This window comes from Staurois parvus, unplaced genomic scaffold (assembly GCF_062004578.1).
Source record: "Staurois parvus isolate SC_StPar_1 unplaced genomic scaffold, SC_StPar_1.0 ptg000981l, whole genome shotgun sequence".
Taxonomy (NCBI): domain Eukaryota; kingdom Metazoa; phylum Chordata; class Amphibia; order Anura; family Ranidae; genus Staurois; species Staurois parvus.
In genome coordinates, this window is record NW_028318777.1 from 136,671 (window position 1) to 161,774 (window position 25,104).

Consider the following 25,104-nt stretch of genomic DNA (forward strand, 5'->3'; position numbering starts at 1 on the left):
AGAGCCATATGAGAATGTTTAGAAGACAACTTGAACGGAAGCCTGTTGGCATGGAGGAGGGGCGGAGCCTGACAATGGCGGTGGCGGGGAGCTCGTGGTGGGAGCTCGTGGTAGGAGCTCTTGCACGAGGCTCCTCTGTCCGATCCCCCCCTTGGCCCAAAATCCCCCCTAGATGCATGGAGCTCCAGAAGGCTGAGACTCACCTCGGCCTAGGGGGCCCCCGCTGATGAGCGACGGTCCGCGGGAGGGAGAGCCTGGGAGCTGGAGAGCAGCGGTGAGAGGCTGGAACAGTGAGCCTGGTTGCCGGGAGACGAGGAGGCGCGGCCAGGACACGTGACCCGCCGCAGTGCATCCCTGGGAGGCGAGGAAGCCGGCCGGCGAGCGGCTGACAGGGAGCAGGAGAGACACTGAACTGCTGAAACGTCCAGCTACCCCGGACCCCTTTCGTGGTGGTGGCAGGGAAGAACCGCATGGTCCAAGCCAGGAGAGAGTGGAAGAAAGTCCTGGAGGGTCCCCCTGAGAGGAGGTGGAAAGGAGCGGACCTGCCGAAAGAAACTGGAGGAAGGAGCCTGAAGCCATCTCACGAGAAGAAATGCGCAAGGAGGGTGAGTGAGTTTGGCTGTGGCTTCACATATAAATCTGCATTGAGTTGGTGGGGAAACAGAGTAAGAGAAAAGGGGGGACCCCCAGAGAGGAGAATATAAATAAAGTGAAGAATGTATATAGGAAAGAAAAGTGACTGGGACTTGCAAATTATATAAACCGCTTCTTCTTAAATACAAATCTCTAGAGAAAAAGAAAAGATATAGAAGAAATTAAAAATAAAAGTGCAAAAGGAATCGGGCCAAAAGGGACCCAAACGGGTACAATTAAAAAGTACACATCCCAGGGAAACGTGACCCCGGAAAGGCCCCAGAGCAGAAATGACAGAGGAGAATTAGATCTAAGTATGCAAAATAGCCCCAAACAATTAATGGACTTGGATATCAGTAGTCAACAAATATCAGAGGCAGAAAAAGAGCTCCAAATCCCAAATAAAAAAGAAATGACAGAAATGTTCAAAGATCTGGAGAAAACAATAAAGCAAGAAATGGTAAATATTCGGAACGACCTGGGGCAGTTGTTGCTAAGAGTGGAGGAAACGGAGCAGAAAGTTAAAAATCAGTCCCAGATTATTTCCGAATTAGAGAAGAAGATAACTAATATGGAAAAAGCCCAGGAAAAATTGCAGTACAAGGCGGAAATCCAAGAGAATAGAGAAAGAAGGAAAAATATAAGGATAAGAGGGATATTGGAAAGTTTAAAAGGAGAAATATTGGAAGAAGAGGTTTACAAAATTCTGAACTTTATAATGGGAAACTCTGATATGGAAAGGACTAACATAGAAGGAATCTCTAGAATCGGGAGACTCCAGGGGAATTATGAGAAGGAAAGGTCGAGAGACATACTTGTTAAAATTTTATGAACTGCAGCAAAGGGAAAGAATTTGGAGGAAAACTAAGGGAAAACCAGTTATAAAATATGGAAAAATGGATATCCAAATATATGCAGACTTATCATCGGAGACTCTCCGGAGGAGGAGAGCTCTGAGGCCTTTGCTGGAGATGATGAAAAAACAGAAGGTGCAATATAGATGGGGAGTACCTGAGTGCTTAATAGGATGGAAAAACGGAATAACAGCCTATTTGAGGTTCCCAGAGGACTTGAGAAACTTTTGCGAGAGATTTGAAATGCAGAGAATTGAAATTAATGGTTGGGAAGAAGAATCTGGGGGAAATGGAATAAAAAAGGGGGAGGAGTGGAGACGGGTGGAGGGGGGGAGGTAGGGTGGGGAGGGAGAGGAGAAGGGAGAGAAGAGGGTTTTTTTTTTTTTTTTTTTTTCTTCTTCTCTCTCTCTATCTATCTGAACCTCCTTGCTCCCAATCCAGTGCTTTTTCCCACCCCTCGCTATTCCAGTTAAACTTCCTCCCTTTCTTTTTTAGAAGTATAAGTAGAAAGAGGGTCAATGGTGGGATTCGGAGGGAGGGGAAGCTGTCCATGGGAGGAGCGTAGCCCTAAGGATTAAGTCAAAGGTGGATGTTATTTCCACAAATGATGCTGAGGCAAAATGAAGGCCTAAAAAGAGGGGGGTGGAGGGAGGGGAGGGGTGGTGGGGGAGAGGGAGGGAGGGGAGGGGGAGGAAAGGGATTGAGGGGAGTACTGAGAGAGGGGGGGAGGGATAAGGGGAGTGAAAAGTGTAGTGGGATAAAAACGCTCAATAGGAATAAGAAAGAGGAAGGGAAGGAGGAAGAAGGAGTTAGCAGGAAAAGAGTAAGATGGAAGAAATCCAATATATAACCTACAATGTAAAAGGGTTAAGCTGCCCAGGAAAGAGATTTAGGCTATTTAAAGAACTCCAACATAGAAAATCCTCAGTGGTATTTTTGCAGGAAACACATTTAGAGATAGATTCGAAGGTTAGATTGAGGACTAGATATTTTCCAACATGGTTCTATGCGGACTCACCAACTAAAAGAGCAAAGGGAGTTGCTATAGGCTTCGCAAAGAACGTAAGGTTTGAGGTGGAGGAGAGATTAACGGATCTGGAGGGAAGGTTTTTATTTTTGAGAGGTAAATTACAGGGAATAGAGTGTACAATAGCAAATATATACAGCCCAAATAAAAAGCCGGAGAGGTTTATGAGAGAAGTGTTGAAGAGATTGATGGATTTTAAGAGGGGATGTATGATAATAGCGGGGGATTTTAACATCTGTATGGACCCAGGGATGGATACTACTTCCGGTGTGAGGAGGGAGGAAAGCAAGCCCTTGAGAATGTTAAAGAAATTGTTGCATGAGTGTCAACTAGTGGACATCTGGAGAATCAGGAACATGAAGGAGAGAGATTATACTTTCTTTTCACATGTACATGAGACTTATTCTAGATTAGATTACATATTAGTAGAACACCGATTGATAGAGTTGGTGGTAGAGGTAAAAATAGGAGGAAGCACCCTGTTGGACCATGCCCCAGTTGCAATGAAGTTAAGATGGTGTAGAGAGGAGAGAGAAGGATATGTGTGGCGATTGAATGAGGCACTTCTTATGGATGAAGAGATTGGTAAAAGAATAGAGAGGGAAATTGAATGGTTTTTTGAAGAGAATGAAACAGAGGATGTGTCGGTGGCAACGGTGTGGGAGGCACATAAAGCTTACATTAGAGGTCTACTCATTGCAATGAGGGCAAAAAAGAAAAAAGAAAAGGAGAGAAAAGATAAATAGATTATTAAATGAAATATATGATCATGAACAGGTGCATAAAAGGGAAAGATCTAAGGAGATAATGCAGCTGATAATAAAGAAGAAAGAAAAATTAGAGAATGTAATGGAGGAGGAAAAAAGAAGAGTCTTTAATAAAATAACATGTGAAAGGTATAGATGGGGAGATAGGCCGGGAAAGTACTTAATGAGAACTTTAAGAAAGAAGAAAAATAGAAATTATATTGAGAAAATAAGAAATCCTAAGGTTGAATTTGTACACTCAACCAAGGATATTGCTAGAACATTTAAAGAGTATTATAATGAGCTGTATAATATCATACCTCAGGATACGTTTAAGAAAACGGAAATAGTAAATAGGGAGAAAAGAAAGATATATCTAGAGGATGCAGGCCTTCCGAAATTAAGAGAAACACAACTGAACTCTTTAGAGACAGAAATAACTTCAGAGGAAATAAAAATAGCGCTAAAAAGCATGGCGGGAGGGAAAAGCCCGGGCCCGGATGGATATACGGCTAAATACTATAAAAAATATAACGAGCTTTTAATACCTAAAATGAAGATTTATATGAATGCTTTGGGGAATGGGATGGAGATAAGGGGAGAATCTTTACAGGCTAATATAGTATTGATACAGAAGGAAGATAAAGACCCCTCGCAATGTGCAAGTTATCGACCAATAGCACTGCTGAATGTTGACACAAAAATATATGCAAAGGTTTTGGCAAATAGATTGAAAAAACTGATGCCGGAGTGGATACATAGAGACCAGGTGGGGTTTGTCTCAGGAAGAGAGGGCAGAGATAATGCTTTGAGATCATTGTTGCTTATACAGGAGGGTAAAAAAGGGAAAACTCCAATGATACTGATGTCAATAGATGCTGAGAAGGCATTTGACAGAGTAAGTTGGGGTTTTATGATGGACACGCTGGAAGCGTTAGGAATAGGAGATAGAATGAGAGGGTGGATTGGAGAATTGTATAGAGGGCCTACCGCTACCATAATGGTAAATGCAGGAAGATCAGAGTATTTTAAAATGTCAAATGGCACAAGACAGGGATGTCCATTGTCTCCATTGTTATATCTTTTATCACTGGAGCCCTTACTGTCCATGATTAGGAAGAACATAGACATAAAAGGAATAAAGATAGGAGATGGAGAACATAAGGTAGTGGCATATGCGGATGATTTGATGTTTTATGTTGGAAACCCTAGAACAGCACTCCCAAATTTAATGAAAGCATTGAGGGAGTACGGAGACCTGTCGAATCTGAAAATTAACCCGACAAAGACTGAAATCTTAAACATAAACCTCAAAAACAGCGAAAAAGAATAATTACAAGAGGAATTCCCCTTCCTTTGGAGAGATAAAGAACTAAAATATCTAGGAATAAAACTATCAGCCTCAATTAAGAACCTATATAAAGCAAATTATATAACATTATTAAATGAGATTAAGGAGGAGCTGAGGAGAGTAGGGAATGGAAATCCATCATGGATAGGTCGTATAAATTTGATAAAGATGGTAATTGTCCCCAAAGTATTATACAGATTTCAAATGATCCCAATCAAACTCCCAGAGGCATACTTTAAAGAACTTAGGAAAAATGACAATAAAATGTATATGGAGGAATAAAAAAACCTAGAATAGGTTATGAAACGTTGACTAGAAGTAAAGAAAGAGGAGGATTGGGGGTGCCAGACTTCAGGAGATATTACAAAGCGGGGATAATTTTGAGAATTTTTGACTGGATTCATAATCCAGAGAAAAACTGGGTTAAAATAGAGACAGCACTGAGTGGAATAAGTTTAAGTAAAAGTATTTGGGTACCTGCACAATATAGGGAATTAGAGGAGAGCACTAGCACATACACTCTTAATGTTTTAAAAGAATGGGATTTATTACACAGACAAAAGGGGTGGGATTTTAACTCACAATTAATACCACTTAGAAACACAAATTTTTTTATCCCGGGTAAGGATAGTATAGCAGGGAAATTGATTATAAAACAGGAGGCGCAATTGAGAGATATAATGGTAGGAGAGGAAATAGGGTCATATAAGGACATGGAGGAAAAAAAGGGTGAAGTCTTTAATAAGATGGATAGACTAAGATATTACCAACTGAAGTACTTTTTTGAAAGCCTTCCAAAGCCTATAAGAACTAGAAAAGATTTGAATCCATTTGAGAGAATATTTGAGTCACGGGGAAATGGTAGACATGGAATGGCAAAAATACACAAGATATTAATGGAACTTGACACAGACACAAAATTAGCGCACATAGAGAAATGGGAAAGAGATATGGGGAGAAAAATAGAGGAGGAGGAGCAGAGGAAAATGTTCACATTAATTCACGAAAATATTAGTATGAGGGAAGTAGAAATAAATTTTAAGTGTTTGAATAGATGGCATATTACCCCCAACGTGGAGCACAAGATGAACATGGAAATATCACGGACGTGTTGGAGAGGTTGTGGAGAGGAGGGTACGTGGTATCATATCTGGTGGGAGTGTCCAGAAATACAGGTGTTCTGGCGGAGGATAGTTTATTTGATAGGGAAAATCACTAAAATGAATATAGGATTAGATCCAGAATTATGTCTCCTCCATATCTCAGAACTCTCGGTGAAAACATATAAGAGTTCCGGGATATGGTATTACTTGACCGCAGCAAAGAGTCTGATACCCAGGTTCTGGAAGAAAAGAGAGGTGCCAACTGAGGAGGAATGGATGGCTAGAGTAAATCAGATCTCTGGGACAGAAAGATTGTATTATACGCACGAGGACAAGTTGGAGTTGTATAAAAAAAAAATGGAAAGGTTGGGAAGAATACAGAGAAAAGGTGAAATATATGAAGAGATAATATTCCTGGAAATCGGCTTAGAACTGGGATTTAGGAACAACAAAATAATATGGAGTTAACGAGAGTAAAGAGAATGTTGAGCGTGGGAGGGGGTGGAGGAATAGGGGGGTGGAGGGGAGGGGGGAGTAGGGGAGGGGGGGAGGGTGAGAAAAGAAAGTTATATACAGGGATAATTTATGTAAGAAGAGAAAAAGTTTGTGATAATTATTTTAATAGAAATGTTGAAATGTTCTGTATATGAATTGGAAAATTAATAAATATTTATAAAAAAAAAAAAAAAGAAGACAACTTGAACGCTAATAGGGTGCCCGGTCTGTCCCTTCAAGTGAAATATTTGTGATTAGCCCAACGTAACCGTTTATCCGCCATTGTAGTAAGGTACAAATTAAGTTCCAATCGGGCCTGGTCAAGTTTAACCAATAGAGCAGGATCAGGAGTCTGTTTATGTGGGGCAACAAGATCAGTATACACTTGAGATTTACTCAAAATCAATTCGTTTCTGGCCTTTTTAAGTCGTGAAGACAGTTGAATAAGAAACCCGCTTACTGATGCTTTATGAGCCGCCCAATTAATAGCCGTTTTCGGGTCATCTGCCTTATTCATTTCAAAATACAATTTCAAATGTATGGAGACATCAAGACAATAAGAAGTGTTACCCAAGAAAGATTCATTAAGCAAAAGCGTCAAAAGAACCGGGTCATGGTCGGACCAAGGTGCAGAATGAATTTTTAACTGTAATCAATCTAGAAAGTGAATGCGTATGGAGGAATATATGATCAATAGGGGAATAACAGTTATGAGCCCTAGAGAAATGAGAGTAGTCTCGAGAAGTTGGGTTAGCTTCTCTCCAGACATCGACGAGATCATAGCGATATATGAGCTGGGCCAACTTACGGCTCTGTCTAGAAGGGGATTTAAACATCACGGTACGGGATCGATCCAATAACTGATCCAATGCTAGATTAGAGTCACCAGCCAAAATAACATCGCCCTCAAGCTCTGAGGCCAAATAGCTCAATAAAGAATGAAAGAACTCCATCTGATTGATATTTGGAGCATAGTATACCAAAAAAGTGAGCAAGTTTCTGTCCAAGTGACCCTTCACCAGAAGATAGCGTCCCTCCCGATCCCTAATAATTTTAGATTCAGTAAACGATAAACGACGGGACAAACAAAGGGCTACCCCTCTTTTCTTTTCCGTGGCATTAGCAAAATAACACAGAGGATAATCTTTGTGGACATATCGTGGGGTAAAAGAAGGGGGAAAATGTGTCTCCTGAAGGGCTACAATATCCACACCTAAAGAGCGGTATGAATTAAAGGCCTTAATACGTTTGGAGGGAGAGTTGAACCCCTGGACATTATGAGAGAGCAATCTGATAACCCCTCTGTCAGACCGTTGGGGAGACATGATCAATAACTGGCGAACTATAGTTGGCGAGAGCCATCCACTCCCAGAGCACTAGAGAAATCAGGATTAACCAATAGCAAGGACGGCTGAACCTTAAATAATAATAAAAAAAAGAAAAAAAAGAAGAAGTAGAGAAAGAAAACAGAGAAAAAGAAGAGAAAGAAGACACTCGGAGTATTCAAACCCTCGTGTCAAGCAACGTCTGGTATTACACATTATAACACAAGCAAAACAGAAAAATAAATCAGAATTTTCAGGAGTAAAGCCCTGCAAAGGAAGGGGTCTACCAAGAGAACTATCTCAGGGGAGATTCTTCCAAGTCTGCGAGGGCCCATAGACAACCCCCGGCACAAAAAATAAAATCAACATAATGTAAACATTAAATATAACCAAAACCCCACAAGAACTCATATCAGCAGAAATAAAGAGCACATTAGTACAAACAGCCAGATATTAAAAAAAAAAATATATATAAAAACCATAACATTTCTCTTCTCTTTTTTTTCTCCCTGAAACAGCCTAACAGTGGCAGCTAATGTTCCCAATGGAACCCCTGAGAAGCCACCACATAAAAATAGAAAACAATACGAAGCCCAAGAGTCAAAAGAAAAACCTCAAGTAGTCTTTCGATGCAATTTCGTCTTCCTGGAAGTTGAAGCAGACTACAATGACGAAAGCAGCGGAGGACAAGAAGTAGCTCTCGATAGGAAATGAGACGAAGGACTATGGGAAATGATACTCAATTGAAGCAGGAGTTCTTCACCCTCTTGAAATGTAGAGAACACAAGGTTTTCCATTGTAGGTAAACTGAAGCCGGAAAGGGTAGGTCCACCGATAGAGGATATCCCACCGTACCAAGTGGGAAAGCAATGGCTTGAGGGATCTCTGTTTCTAGATGGTGGTCGGAGAAACATCCGCAAAGATTTGTATTTTATGTCCCGCGAGTTTCAGCTCCGGAGTTTCTCTACCATATTTCATGACAGCTTCCTTGACCCAGAAAAAATGTTGTTTGACAATATCTCTAGGAGGCCCCCCTGTCTAGGAGGGGATCAGTGCCCTATGAATACGATCAATCTCTGTATGAAGATCATCAATTTCAGGGATCGCATGAGGGATTGAGCAAGGCTACTAAGCTCTTTGATCGATTTTGGGAGCCCCTGAAAACTGAAATTGTAGCATCTGGCCCGGTTCTCTAGGTCATCAATTTTAGAGTAAGTTTCATCCAATCAAACTTGCAAATTGGTAATCATATTGGAGCTTTGGGACACATTATGGACTGTCGCATCAACTTTAGATTCAATACTATCAAGACGTTGGCCCAATTCTTGAAATCTTGTTTCAGATCCGTCGCCAATTTAGTAGTAGCTCTATCCAATTCACGTTGCAACAGGTCAGCAAAATGAGCAATAAGGGTCACATCTCCAGAATACTGCGGTGGAGCTGAAGGGAGCGCTGCCAAATTCTCAGGGCTATCAAGATCCGGTTCCATACCACTGCTTTGGCAGAGAAATATAGCCGCCATCTCATTATCCAATAGAAAGGACGCTTGAGACTCATGGTCTAGTGAGCAGGCCGAGGCCTGGGACACAGATACCACAGGGCTAGGAGGAGACTGGGGGGGGGGGCTGTATAGGGTCACTTACCCCTGCAGAGGAAGCCACTGTGTCTTGATCCAGGCATGCAGCTCCAGCAGAGCCAGATGAGCAGCTGTCAGTGAGGAAGTGGAAGCTGCAGGAGCCAAGCCAGCTCCCATCTTAGATCCCCTGCCTGCCACAGATTTCGGGGGCTGGGAGCCGCTGCGACCCCTCCCTGTTGTGCGTCCTGGCATGGGGAGAAAGCTCTGGGACACCCGGTCCACTCTGGACTGAATGTGGGGTCCCTGCGGTGCTCGCTGCCCATCCACGGGCTCTTAATGTGCCAGGGGAGTGCGGATTGGTCACCGGGACATGTGTGCCGGCCGCTCGCGCATGCGCACCTCCAGCGCCGATTTTTAAATGCAATTGCCGGCTTTTTTTTTTTCTTCACTATAGCTCACAGAATTATTATTATTATGATTATTATACAGTATTTATATAGTGCCAAAGGGTTTGCTCAGCGCTGTACAGTAGCAAGGGGGACAGAACATGAGAGAAGACGGTAACAATACAATACACAAGGGGTTCGAGGGCCCTGCTCTTTCGAGCTTACAATCTAGGAGGGAGGGGAAAGTGGTACAGAAGGAAGTGGCTGTGGGGGATGGAGTGGAGGAAGAAGTGGAGGAGATAGGTTGTTAGGTGAGGGTGGGGTAGGCTTCCTTGAAGAGATGGGTTTTCAGGGTGCGCCTAAAGGTGAGGAGGGTAGGTGACAGTCTGATGGATTGGGGTAGGGAGTTCCAGAGGATGGGGGAAGTCCTGGAGAAGTTCTGCAATTGGGCGTGGGAGGAGGAGACCAGGGAGCTAGAGAGTAAGAGGTCCTGTGAGGAGCGAAGGGCACGGGTAGGGTGGTATTTGGGTATCAGGTCGGTTAGGTAGTTTGGGGCGGCATTGTGAATGGCTTTGTAGGTCAGCGTTAGCAATTTGAATTTGATACGCTGGGCAATCGGGAGCCAGTGAAGGGATTGGCAGAGAGGGGTGGCAGATGTGGAGCGGTTGGTGAGGTGGATGAGTCTCGCCACAGAGTTCAGGATCGACTGGAGTGGGGATAGCGTTTGTTTGGGTAGGCCAGTGAGAAGGGAGTTGCAGTAGTCCAGGCGTGAGATGATGAGGGAGTGTACGAGTTGTTTAGTAGTGTCTGGGGTGAGGAATGTACGCATCTTGGAGATATTGCGGAGGTGGAGCCTGCATGACCTTGATAGTGATTGAACATGAGGTTGGAAGGACAGGTTTGAGTCTAGAGTGACACCTAGGACTTTGGCATGTGGGGTGGGAGTGATGGTGGCGTTGCTAGTAGTGATAGAGAGGATGGGGGGGGGCGCCGGCTGGGGGGAAGACCAGGAGCTCAGTTTTGGACAGGTTTAATTTGAGGAAATGGAGCGACATCCAGTCTGATATGTCATTCAGGAGGTGGGCAATGCGGGTGGAGAGTGAGGGGGTGAGGTGGGGGGTGGAGAGGTAAATTTGTGTGTCGTCAGCATAGAGGTGGTAATTGAAGCCGTGGGAGTGTATTAGTTTGCCAAGGGAGGAGGTGCAGATGGAGAAGAGGACTCCAACAGAGAGGGGGAGAGAGGGGGAGGTGGCAGTGTTATAGGTGACGCTGAAGGAGCGTTGGGATAGGTAGGAGAAGAACCAGGAGAGAGCAGCGTCCCTGATGCCAAGGGAGTGCAGTTTAGTAAGGAGGAGAGGGTGGTTGACTGTGTCAAAGGCCGCGGAGAGGTCAAGTAATGGCCATTAGCTTTGGCGGTTAGCAGGTCGTTGGTGATTTTAAGTAGGGCGGTTTCGGTGGAGTGTGGGGGAAGGATGCCAGACTCTAGTGGATCAAGGAGGTTATCATCAGTGAGGTGGGCGCTTAGGCGATTGCAGGCCAGGCGCTCAAGGAGCTTGGGAGTGAATGATATCAGGAAGATGGGTCTAAGGTTGTGTAGGTCAGTGGGGTCAAGGGAGGGTTTTTTGAGTATGGGGGTGATGTGTGCGTGCTTTAGAGGGGAGGGGAAAGTGCCAGTGGAGAGATTGAAGATGTGGGTGAGGGAGCGAATGATGGAGGGGGGGGGGGGGGTGACTGGAGGAGCTGTAAGGGGATAGGGTCCAGGTGGCAAGTGGTGAGGCGGGCTTCAGTGAAGACCTTAGAGACCTCCTCAGTGGCAGCTGGGCTGAAGGAGTGGAGCGTTGGGGAGGTGATAGTGTTCGGGGCATTAAGTATAGTGGGGGCTAGGTAGATTGTGAGTTGACAATGTCCTTACGGATTGCGTCAATCTTGTTTGGGAAATGGTTGGCAATCTCGTGGGCGGTGAGTGAGGTACTGAGCGGAGGTGGGGGGGGGGGGGGAAGAGCAGAGATTCGAAAGTGGAGAAGAGCCGGCGAGGACAGGTGGAGAGGGTGTTGATAAGGGTTACGAAATAGGCTTGCTTGGTGGCGTGGAGGGAGGTGGCGTAGGTGAGGAAGGCGGCTTTGTAGAGGGAGAACACGCGAGGGGATCTGGTTTTGCGCCATAAGCACTCCAGCGCGCGACTGCGTCGTTTGAGACATTTCATGTAGTCATTCTGCCAGGGTTGAAGCGGTCGGGGTCTGATGTTACGCGTGGTTACGGGTGCCAGGGAGTCAAGGGCAGCCGACAGTGAGTCTTTGTATGCAGTAGTGGCCAGGTCAGGGCATGACAGAGGGAGGATACTGTTGTACAGACGGTCTGTTACTGGGTGGAGATGGGCCGGGTTCAGGTTGCGGAGGTTACGGGTGATAGTTTGACGCTTCGCTGTCACATTCCCCGGAAACTGTTTCTTTTAAGAAACTAAAAGGAAACATTGTGTCTCTTAACTCAGGGAAATAAACTAAAAGAAAACTTTCTTTTAGCTGGGGGGAAGTGACAGCTGAATTTCTGAGCTATAGGAAAGAAAAAAAAAAAAATAGCCGTAGATACATTTAAAAACCGGCACCATAATAAAAAAAACGGCGTGGGGTCCCCCCTCCCATCCATACCAAGCCCTTCAGGTCTGGTATGGACTTTGAGGGGAACTCCCATGCCAAACTTAAAAAAAAAAAAAAAATTGTGTGGGGGTCCCCCTCCCCCCAACATCCATACCAGACCCTTATCCGAGCATGCAGCCCGGCAGGTCAGGAAAGGGGGGGGGGGGAGATGAGTGAGTGCCCCCCCTTCCTGAACCATACCAGGCAGGAAGGCTCCCCCAACGCACCTTGTCCCCATGTTGATGGGGGTTGTGGGGGTCTGTGGGCAGGGGGCTTATCGTAATCTGGAAGCCCCCTTTAACAAGGGGGCCCCCAGATCTCACCCCCCATGTGAATGAGTATGGGGTACATGGTACCCATACTCATTCACAAAAAAAACAAAGTGTAGTGTGGAAAAAAAAAAAAAAAAAAGGACAGGACATGGTCTTTGAAAAGTCCTTTATTAAAAGAAAAAAACTAAAAGAATGTAGATGCAACATCAATCATGATGCCCGCTGCCACCGCCAACTCGAAAAATGAATTTTAAAAAAAGGCTCCGCTACATACGATGGCTTCCAGCCATCTGCCTGCTCCGGTGGTTTGACAGTTCCTAATTATGTAAGGGGCGTGGCCACATGGAGACATCATGCATATGACCCCACCCCTATACGAAAAGTCCTGCAGAACAAATTAAATTTGTAAACCGAGGTATTACTGTATATGGAAGAAAATATAAAAAGTTTAACACTGTGTGGTGGACATTTCCTTTAGGACAATAAACTTACTTTGCAGAGTGACTGTTAGCTTCATCTCAGGCACTTTCCCATGGACATCTGGAGGGTTTTTCACCACACAAGACAAGGTTCCATTATCTGTAAGCCTCAGGTCATTCAGCCGAATGGAGGCATCTCCTCCTCCAATATCCCCCTCCCACGTTACACGATCCTTGAAGGGTCCCTCTAAAATTGGGTATGCTTTTGACTGATAATGTAGAATCTAGAAATGGAAGAAGTTACAGAGCCTGTCAGTGGAATCTGAAAATGTATCAATATATCATAGAACAACACAGCTCCACAAAAACATTAGACCACAAACCAATCTGTAAATGTCTGAACATACCACAAACCTGAAGTGCAAGGAGAGAAAGCGTGAGGTCTTAGTGCTTGAGGAACGCTATGATTTAATTGTTACCGAATCATGATTCTTCACATACTTGGTAATGTTTACAGAGTAAATAGAATAGTTGGTGACATGCCCCCCTGCTATAGATGTGACCTGGCTGAAAGTAAGCGTAAAGATGATTTTGCATCCGACTGTGTTGGTTCTGAAGCATCATGGATGTAATTGCATATAATTGCACAAACTGCTTGATAATTGTTGTGTGTCACACCCCCTATTAATAATGAGGAGGTACAGGCTTCCTTCCTTAAGCAAATGGTTGGGATTAGACAGGCATACCCAATTTTAATGATACTCTATTAAAAGAGAAGTATGGACTTAAAAAAAAATCCACAAATATTTATATTCACCTGGGTTGATGCAGCATTGATCTAATAGCCGAAGACTGCTACAGAGTGGTTGTCCAGTTCTGAGAGGGCATCCATGGACATCCTCCCAGAACGCGCCCTCACTGGCGCACACCCGGTGCTGTCGGTGATCGCTGTGTCCTATGGACACAGCTGATCGCATGATTAGGAAAGAGGCCAATCACAGCGACCTTTCACCATATGATCAGCTGTGTCCAATGACACACCAGATCACAAAGTAAATACAGTTGCCTGTTATTGGCAGCACTTTCCTTACGCTGTCACAGCGTAAGGAAGAGTACTGCCGATAACCCACAAATGTGACAGGGGAGATCTGCACTGATTATCAGTGTCGCCCATCAGTGCCACCCAGCAATGCCATTTATCAGTGCCGCCCATCAGTGCCCATCATTGCTGCACATCAGTGCATCATCAGAGCCTCCTCACAAATGCCCACCAGTGCCACCTTATCAGTGCCACCTCAGTGCTACCTATCAGTGCCCATCAGTGCAGCCTCATCCACGCACATCAGTGAAGGAGAAAAATGACCTGGTTTGCAACATTTTATAATAGAAATAAAGAAAACATTTTTTTCCACATTTTTTTGCCCTTTTTTTGTATATAGTGCAAAAAAACAAACAAAAAAACAAAAACAACCCCAGTGGTGAGTAAATAGCTCTAAATGATAAAAATTTCATATGGGTACAGCGTTGTATGACCGCGTAATTGTCAAAGTGCAACAGTGCTGAAGGCTGAAAATTGGCCTGGGCAGGAAGGGGGGCAGAGTGCCCGGTAGACAAGTGGTTAAATTAATTATTTGTCGCCAATTATTAAAAGCAGGAAGAAAGAGCGCTTTAAATCTTTTAATCTAAAACAATGCAAAGATAACACACAAAGAGCAAAAGGTGACAGGGTCTCCTTCAATACCACCTTGAAGGCGTACTGCTGTACGTGTTAACATGTGCTGGGGTACAAGTCCCTGCTGTTTTGAGGTGATATACAGTATATAGGAGAGGTCTGGCCTCATTCTCTATCAGCTTGTGGAAAGTTGGGGGCTGGACCATGCACACCAGATGTAAATCGTTTGACCAAGTTTGTGGCTACCCTGGAGCAGAACTCTGATACATGACTATGAACTGAACTTTAATAGACATTTTATGGAAAACAAGTTTATTGGCATAAAAGGTAAGGAACACCACAGCACAGCCCAAGTGCTGCACTTAATAGAAAGGGAAGTAGGGAATGTTATGCTTGCCTGAACTTGCTCTATCCTGGGAACTGTAATGAAAATGTTGAAGCTGTATGATTCCTAATTCTTTAGTAAAAGAAGTAGCTGGTTAAGCGAAAATGTCTGTTCTAAATCTACTGCAAAGTAAGGGTGACAGTGTGCTGCTCATACAGTGAATGTGAACTGGGGAACAAAGTGTAAATCTTCATGGTAACCACCAGGGTAATGGAGAGTGAGATATAAAGGGCAGTCAGCTCGGGAGGAGAAGGAGGTGGTTGGAGAGTGAGATATAAAGGGCAGTCAGCTCGGGAGGAGGAGGAGGTGGTTGGAGAGTGAGATATAAAGGGCAGTCAGCTCGGGAGGAGGAGGAGGTGGTTGGAGAGTGAGATATAAAGGGCAGTCAGCTCGGGAGGAGGAGGAGGTGGTTGGAGAGTGAGATATAAAGGGCAGTCAGCTCGGGAGGAGGAGGAGGTGGTTGGAGAGTGAGATATAAAGGGCAGTCAGCTCGGGAGGAGGAGGAGGTGGTTGGAGAGTGAGATATAAAGGGCAGTCAGCTCGGGAGGAGGAGGAGGTGGTTGGAGAGTGAGATATAAAGGGCAGTCAGCTCGGGAGGAGGAGGAGGTGGTTGGAGAGTGAGATATAAAGGGCAGTCAGCTCGGGAGGAGGAGGAGGTGGTTGGAGAGTGAGATATAAAGGGCAGTCAGCTCAGGAGGAGGAGGAGGTGGTTGTGGAGTGAGATGTAAAGGGCAGTCAGCTCGGGAGGAGGAGGAAGTGGTTGGAGAGTGAGATGTAAAGGGCAGTCAGCTCGGGAGGAGGAGGAGTTGGTTGGAGAGTGAGATATAAAAGGGCAGACAGCTCGGGAGGGGGAGGAGGTGGTTGGAGAGTGAGATGTAAAGGGCAGTCAGCTCAGGAGGAGGAGGAGGAGGTGGTTGGAGAGTGAGATGTAAAGGGCAGTCAGCTCGGGAGGAGGAGGAGGAGGTGGTTGGAGAGTGAGATGTAAAGGGCAGTCAGCTCGGGAGGAGGAGTTGGTTGGAGAGTGAGATATAAAAGGGCAGTCAGCTCAGGAGGAGGTGGTGGCTAGGGATGGAGGTTCTGTCAGGACAGACTGGTGGCTGCATGGTTTGCCCTTTGAAGCAGCAGGGTCCCTATAATAGGGTCTACTGCCTAATGGAACCCACCTGGGGACTGGCCTTGGACCACAGTGTGCAAGGCCTTGTGAAGTATACAGTAACTTCTCTCCATGCCTTTGGGCTGAAACAAGTAAAGTGTATCGTGTAACTAAAAAAGCCATTAGCGAACCCGTGCTCAATGTGGTATCTTTCAAAACATCTCTGTAGTCAGTGCCGGGACAAGCGTCACTGGCAGGTGTACAAGATGTTATCCTTCTGCTGTGAGGCCCAGGTGATGTAACTTGGCCTTTGGCCATGAGGGGCACTAGCTCACACAAGAAAACAATACCACTTTGATAACACTTGGAGAAAGTAATCATATAAATTTACAGCATGTAGTTCCCACATGCTTTCACTTGGCATAGTTGGTCTGAAGAAGGGAGCAATTGACCAATGCTTAGACTAAGTGAGTGACCAGCATGTGAACAGCAGCATGACCAGAGGCATGACCACAGGCATTGGGAAGGAGGGTCAGCCACTACAGGAGAGGATGTGGTGTCCAGTCCATCACTGGTTCTGTCAGAGGTGCAGACTGGGGACATGGTCCCCATACTATCATCCACTACATAATAGAACCCTCCTAGGGACTGGGCCTAGACCACAGTGTGTGAGCCCTCCAGAAGTATACAGTAGCTTCTCACCATGCCTTCGGGCTGAAGCAAGTAAAGTGTATTGTGTAATGTGTGAAAAATAGCTGGTGGAGAGAATCTGTGCTCAATGTGGTATATCTCAAAATGTCTCTGTAGTCGGTGCCGGGACAAGCGTTACTGACAAGCTTAGAAGACATTATACTTCCAGTGTGGGGCCTGGCAAAGTAATTTGGTCATTGGCTAGGAGGGGAGCTAATTCACACAAGAATGCAATACCACCATGCTAACGCTTGTTAAAAGTAATACAATAAATTTACACCATGTAGTTCCCACATGCTTTCACCCTGAACCTTTAAACTAAGTCAATGAGTTAACCCAGAGGTCAGAGACTGCTAATTATTTAGTAGTATATAAAGCCTCCCATATACAGTACTTGCTCATACAAATGACCGATAATCATTTAATCTCAGATTGCACTTCTAAGGACACTCTGGAACTTGTGTACCCCTACTCGATCTAAGAACTTTTCTCATTTCTCATTCTCCATTAAAAAAATAATCTGTTGTAAGGCATGAACTCTGAACTCCTGTTTAAGGAAGAAAATGCTTTGAGAAATTATGGAGTGGAATCGATCTCACAAATAGGTTAGATAAAAAGTGATCAGGTGCAACTGGCAACTGAAGAATCTATGAAAACATCATGTTCCCTCAGGTGTGCAAAGAGCCCAAAGATATTTGAGGCAATTTTTATTTTACATCCCAAAGATAGCAAAGACTCCACGGTCTGTAGTTACCGCCAATCCCTATATGTGGCTTCTCTGGGTAGAAATATTTTAACCAGAACAGGAATAGAGGGGAAATCTTTCAAAGGACACTAGTTCTGTTGACCCTGGTGACTAACAGGTATTTTCCTCACTTCGGAGGGATTTCCTTTCATTTACTGTTGTGGCTTCTGTAACAAGATTGTATAACTGCTTCCTGTCTGGCCTGTAGACAAATGATGGCTGAGCAGAAGCACTCCTGTTCTGGGTGGATGTCATATGACATCCTCCCAGTCACTGTCACCCATGATCTGTCACGCATTGTGTCCAATGGATCATTGTGCCTGGCCAGCCTTGGTACCATGTGATCGCTGTGATCAATCACAGCAATCACATGACAATTGTACACAATTAATGGCTTTCATTCATAACCATTCATTGTGTACTAATGTTATTATCTCAGTGATTGGTCACGGTGATCACATGGTACAGACAAGGCCAATCATAATGCATCTGTATCATGTGATAGCTCTGACCAATCACAATAGTACTCAATGAATGGCTATAAATAAAGGATGCCATTCATAAAAATGATTGCTTATAAAACTGTGATTATCTCCGTTATAAGCAATCTTAGTGTAAACAAAAAAAACCCTGATCACTTCCCCATGGTAACATCACTTCACTATGGTGACACTGCACTGCTCTGGTGACAGTATGTAAACTTTTTTTTTTTTTTACACACTGTCATCAGTCAGAAGCTCTGATAGCTGCCACACCAACCATATGAGGACTCTGTACTGCTCTGGTAACAGTATGTAAAAAAATAATTTGTGAAAAAAAATAGTTTTTTTTTCAAAAATGATGACAGAAAATTACAACTTCAAAAAACTCACCATGCTTCTTACTAAATACCACAGACTTTCTACTTTCCAAAAAGGAGTCATTGGGGGTATTTGTATTGTCCTGACATTTTCGTGCCTCAAGAAATGAGATAGGCAGTCAGTGCGTCAGGATTGTACAATTTTATCAAATATATACTGTACACCATAGGTTGCAGACTTTCACACAGACTAAATGTTATACACTGATTTGGATTAATTTTTACCATACAAATGTATCAGAATACATTTTGGCCTAAATTTATGAAAAAAGATAATTTGCAAAATTTTATAACAGAAACAAAAAAGAAAAAAGGGTTTTTTTCAAAACTGTTCAGATTTTTTCCTTTATATAGCAAAAAATAAATATAACCCAGTGGTGATTAAAGGGTTAGATCAGCTTTACTGGAAAACTGCCTATGCAGATAAGGGAGGACTTTAGATAAAACAAATGGTGTAGCTCTGACTAAAGTTGAATAATGCCCTTGCTATAGGTGTAGGCCATTTACGTACCTCATGAAGCCTGACTGGAATACTCCCAGGACATTGCTAAGTGAGGCCTACATGTTACTGCTCACCTCGTCCATCACAGGAGCGCGCTCTCAGATGCTGAGCTCAGAGCTACTATATCGAGGGAAAGAAAGAGCATGTGTGGGGGTCTGAATCTGAGGAAAAGCTCACTCTTGTGATGGTGGAGGTGAGCAGTAATGACTAGGCCTCACTTAGCAACATCCCAGCAATGTCCAGCTGGGCTTCATGAGGTATGTAAAATGGCCTACACCTATAGCAAGGGTATTATTCAACTTTAGTCAGACACACACCCTTTACCTGCAAATGGACAGTTTAAAAAGGAAAAAAAAATTATATATAGTTGTATTATATTCTACTTTTTAAATAATATCATGAATTTATATTAATATTCATTTAAAAAATACAACCCAGTAACGTAAAATAACCTTTACTGAAAGTAACACAAAAATTGGACAGAAAATAAAATGTATATAAAATTTAAAAACTCAAAATAGAGGCAGTTTTGCATTGAAGTCAATAGGGGGTGTTTTTCGCATTGAAGTCAACAGGGGGCGTTTTTGCATTGAAGTCAATATGGGGCGTTTTTTGCATTGATGGCAATAGGGGGCGTTTTTGCATTGAAGTCAATGGGATATAGCCGATAACCCTATTTTCGACGTATAATTTTCAGCAGCCGATATATCGGTGCATCACTATTATATACCATCAAAAGAAAGCTCTGTCTCAAACAAATGATAAAAATTTTATTTGGGTACAGTGTTGCATGACAGTGTAATTGTCAAAGTGTGAGAGCGCTGACAGCTAAAAACTGGCCTAGGCAGGAAGGGGGTGAAAGTCTCTAGTATTGAAGTGGTTAAGGAAATCTCTTCAATGGGACATAAAAAAATTTAGTTATATAAAGTGCTAATAAACAACAGATAAATAAACTATAAAAATAAAAATAATAATAAAAATTAAAAATAAGAAATGTCCAAAATAAATGTCCAAAAACTTAAATATGAAAAGTCCTCCTAAGAGCAATCAGCAGAGTGGTTATTCCAGCAAAGTGATGGTCCCAATTATTTGTGGAGATCGAACCTAAAAAAAAGGAGAACTCACAGTGTAATACCATAGATGCATAGAATAAAGCAAACATCACTGCAAACGCATGTGAACCACACTAAACCACACATGGTGAAGAAGAGTGAGTATAAGTGTGAAAACATGAATAACACTTTCATGCAGTGTCAAACCGTGAGAGTGTCCACATCTAATGGATAATATACCATTACCAGAAATGCAGCAAACACCAGCATATAGAACCCATTCAGGAGATCACTTTATAGATTCAGCTATTGGAACATCGATTCCTCATCTATATATCCATCCACTTATTGCCATCAGCCAGGCTGCAGTAGTAAGATCCCTCAAGATATATTTCACAATGTCCCTCTCAAACGCTTAATCCAGGATAATACCACCAGAACTCAACCATACAGCTTTCTTCATAAAAGCAAACTTTAATAAAAATAGTTCATATAGAACATACATAAATAAAATCAGCACAGCCAAACACTCTGTAGATCTTCAGGAACGCTCTCCCTGTAGTTGTGTGAGCAAATTCCAAGACTAAAGATGGCCGCCGGACGACTTCCGGTTGTGCTGTGCGTCGTGACGTCACTTCCCTTTGACGCGTTTAGTCACCTGACTTAATCATAAAGGGACCCTTTATGATTAAGTCAGGTGACGAAACGCGTCAAAGGGAAGTGACGTCTATATGAACTATTTTTATTAAAGTTTCTTTTATGAAGAAAGCTGTATGGTTGAGTTCTGGTGGTATTATCCTGGATTAAGCGTTTGAGAGGGACATTGTGGAATATATCTTGAGGGATCTTACTACTGCAGCCTGGCTGGTGGATGGATATATAGATGAGGAATGGATGTTCCAATGGCTGAATCTATAAAGTGATCTCCTGAATGGGATCTATATGCTGGTGTTTGCTGCATTTCTGGTAATGGTATATTATCCATTAGATGTGGACACTCTCACGGTTTGACACTGCATGCAAGTGTTATTCATGTTTTCACACTTATACTCACTCTTCTTCACCATGTGTGGTTTAGTGTGGTTCACATGCATGTGGTTCAGTGCGATTCACATGCGTTTGCAGTGATGTTTGCTTTATTCTATGCGTCTAAGGTATTACACTATGTGAGTTCTCCTTTTTTTTGAGGTTCGATCTCCACGAATAATTGGGACCATCACTTTGCTGGAATATTTAAGTTTTTAAGGACTTTTCATAGTTTTTGGACATTTATTTTGGACATTTCTTATTTTTAATATTATTTATTTTTATAGTTTATCTGTTGTTTATTAGCACTTTATAAAACTTGATTTATACACTTTTTGGGGTTAAAGTGTTTTTGTGCATCTAATGTGTTTTTATATAGGAGGAATACCGTAATTCTCGTTAATTTAGCATAAAAAATTTGACACAGGTTTTAACCCTCCTTACTTCCCAAAAAGAAAAAAAAAAAGTTTTGCATTCAGTTCTACCCTAAAATGTTACTAAACCCAGGACCCTGCATTCACTATACCTGTCTGCCACAGTACACAGAACATGGAAGTGCAATTATTTTAGTAAATATAAACTGCTAAATACCTTTTCTTATCAGCAGTTGGAGCAGTCTTGTGACTTCTATCAGTGTTCAGCAGGAGACATGTTAAAGCTTGTAGGAGTTTTCTTTCTGCTCTAGGACAGGGGTCTCCAAACTTTCTAAACAAAGGGCCAGTTTGCTGCCCTTCAGACTTTAGGGAGGCTGGACTATGGCCATTGGGAGTAGAAAAGGTCCTAATGTCAGTGGGAATAAACCATGCCCCTTCTTTGGTTTTAGTGGGAGCAGTGGCACCCCATCGTTTGTGTCATTGGGAGGAATTGTGATCCATGATTGGTGTCATTGGGCCTGATTGTTGGTGTCATTGTGAGGAATTGTGCCCCATAATTGATGTCATTGGGAGAATTTGTGCTCCTCCATTGGTGTCAGTGGAGGGAATTATGCCCCATTGGTGGTATCAGTGGATAAAACAGGGCTCCAAGGTCCAGATAAAAGCAAGCAAAGGGCCGCATCTGGCCCTCGGGCCACAGTTTGGAGACCACTGTTCTAGGAGGATGCAAAACCCCTGACCTCTGTCTGGACAGTGCTGATTGGCCCTGTGCTGATCACATGCACTCTCCCAAGACTAAAAAAAAAAAAAAAACCTCTCTAGCATTACACACTAAACTGAGTATGAGCAGAATGGCTATGGTTCAGTCTATCATATCAGGAGATAAGTTGTAAACATTTGAACAAGAGGAGAAGCAGAGAAGACAGGATCAAACAGCCTTTTTACACAATGCAGAGGGTTAACCCCTTAGGTTCCACAGTGAGTATAACGAGCATGCTTTACTGCATATACAGACTGATTTTACGGTTGTGGGTTTAGTAACACTTTAATATAGAGCTGCAGTTTTTCATTCAGTCAATAGATGGTGTAAGTGACAAGTTCTAGCACAATTTCAGTGTATTTTACTTATGTGTACATATGATATTTCCATATCCATGGAATCCATTAACATACATTATGTATTTAGCACTGGTACTTATACAGGACCAACAAGTCCTCGGAATCCATAAACATAAGTTATGTATTTATCACAGGTATTTATATAGCACCAAGAAGTTACATCACGCTTTACATACTGTTCATTATCATCTGACCTTGTCCTGACCAAGGAGCTTACAGTCTGAGGTCCCTATCTTACATACATGCACACACATAGAAGGACCAATTAGCATACCAGCAGGTCTTTGCAGTGTGGGAGGAAACCCCTGCAAACAGAGGGAGAACATGGAAATTTTAAGCAGATAGTGTCCTGGCCAGGATTCCAACTAAGGACCCCAGTGCTGCAAGGAAGCTGTGCTTACTACTAAGCCACTGTGTTACATTAGGAGTTAAGATATATTAATTGTAGCAAACAGTTTATAAATAGTAAGAACTGTAGTAGGCCTCTTTCACATAGCCATAAAAAAACAAAAGCAAAACGCATTTACAAACATTTTTTATATAGGGACCTGAACACAGCTCCATTGTTCTTAAAAAAGACATTTACACTGGTGCAAAACATGCACTGCATTTAGATCCATAACACAGAATCCAAAAGTCTGTGTCTGAGGACATATGTATACACATATCAGAAGCAGGTATTGGGAGAAAAATAAGAAAAATAAAACAGGACAGTTTTACACATGGATTCACTCATTACCAAGGAACTTTTTTGCTAGAAAAAAAACATGCATAATATGATCAGTAAAAAAATGTTATGGCCATGTGAACGTAGCCTTATGGTCATAAAGCAGCAGTTTGTTTTCTTATGACGTATCCCTGATGAAGAATTTGTGCTTCAATGAGAAACGTGTTGGATCACATAAACACTGGCTAAACAAAATACCTGTTACATTTGCCCAAAAAAATAGGCTTTGGCTAGCGTTGGGCATTAAGAAGATCCATTTACCACACAGAAGGGTATAGGCCCTCCTCCCTTTGATACTTTGTTTTTCATGCAGTCAGGGACTATTTCAATTTTCCGCAGTTCTGGTTTTGGGGGTGGGGGGGGGGGGAACTCAGTACTGTTGCCGCTCTCGCTCACCCTCTTATCCCCAATACGGCTTTTCCCCCGTATGAGATCTCTGTCATATATGAAGAAAAGGGCTTCTCTGAAAAACATTTCCCGCAATCCGAACAGGTATACAACTTCTCCTCCGTGTTAGATCTCTGATGTGTGTGAAGACTAGGCTTCACTAAAAAGTATTTCCCGCACGCAGGACAGACATATGGCTTTTCACCTGTGTAAGATCCCTGATATATGTAAAGTCTAGACTTATCTGAGAAAACATTTCCCGCACTTAGAACAGGGATATAGCATCTTCCTCATGTGAGGTCTCATGTGTGGTGAGATATATATGCAGGCTGGACTTCTGTGAAAAACATTTCCGGCACTCTGAACAAGGGTATGGCTGCTCCCTCTTGTATTATCACTGGTATACAGGTGAAACCCGAAAAATTAGAATATCGTGCAAAAATTCATTTATTTCAGTAATGCAACTTAAAAGGTGAAACTAATATATGAGAGACTCACTACATGCAAAGCAAGATAGTTCAAGTCGTGATTTGTCATAATTGTGATGATTATGGCTTACAGCTCATGAAAACCCCAAATCCACAATCTCAGAAAATGAGAATATTGTGAAAAGGTGCAATATTCTAGGCTCAAAGTGTCCCACTCTAATCAGCGAATTAAGCCATAACACCTGCAAAGGGTTCCTGAGCCTTTAAATGGTCTCTCAGTCTGGTTCAGTAGGAATCAGAATCATGGGAAAGACTGCTGACCTGACAGTTGTGCAGAAAACCATCATTGACACCCTCTATAAGGAGGGAAAGCCTCAAAAGGTAATTGCAAAAGAAGTTGGATGCTCCCAAACTGCTGTATCAAAGCACATTAATAGAAAGTTATGTAGAAGGGAAAAGTGTGGAAGAAAAAGGTGCACAAGCAGCAGGGATGACCGCAGCCTGGAGAGGATTGTCAGGAAAAGGCCATTCAAAAGTGTTGGGGACTTTCACAAGGAGTGGACTGAGGCTGGAGTCAGTGCATCAAGAGCCACCACGCACAGACAGATCCTGGACATGGGCTTCAAATGTCGTATTCCTCTTGTCAAGCCACTCCTGAACAACAAACCACGTCAGAGGAGTCTTACCTGGGTTAAAGAAAAACAGACCTGGTCTGTAGCTCAGTGGTCCAAAGTCCTCTTTTCTGATGAGAGCAACTTTTGCATCTCATTTGGAAACCAAGGACCCAGAGTATGGAGGAAGAATGGAGAGACACACACACTGCAAGATGCTTGAAGTCCAGTGTGAAGTTTCCACAGTCTGTGTTGATTTGGGGAGCCATGTCATCTGCTGGTGTTGGTCCACTGTGCTTCATTAAGTCCAGGGTCAATGCAGCCGTCTACCAGGAGATTTTGGAGCACTTCATGCTTCCTTCCACAGACGAGCTTTATGGGGATGCTGACTTAATTTTCCAGCAGGACTTGGCACCTGCCCACACTGCCAAAAGCACCAAAACCTGGTTCAATGACCGTGGGATTACTGTGCTTGATTGGCCAGCAAACTTGCCTGACCTGAACCCCATAGAGAATCTATGGGGTATTGCCAAGAGAAAGATGAGAGACATGACACTGAACAATGCAGAAGTGCTGAAGGCCGCTATTGAAGCATCCTGGTCTTCCATAACACC

General features: G+C 43.2%; 1 protein-coding gene across 1 annotated transcript in view; it reads right to left on the reverse strand.

Annotated features, from left to right (window-relative positions):
- MPZL3 (myelin protein zero like 3) overlaps positions 1–25,104 on the reverse strand; it is a 79,657-nt gene that overhangs the window by 32,549 nt on the left and 22,004 nt on the right. The window contains exon 3 of the mRNA XM_089657312.1: positions 12,894–13,104. Coding sequence (XP_089513438.1) covers positions 12,894–13,104 — 211 coding nt within the window. The remainder of the gene's footprint in view (positions 1–12,893; positions 13,105–25,104) is intronic.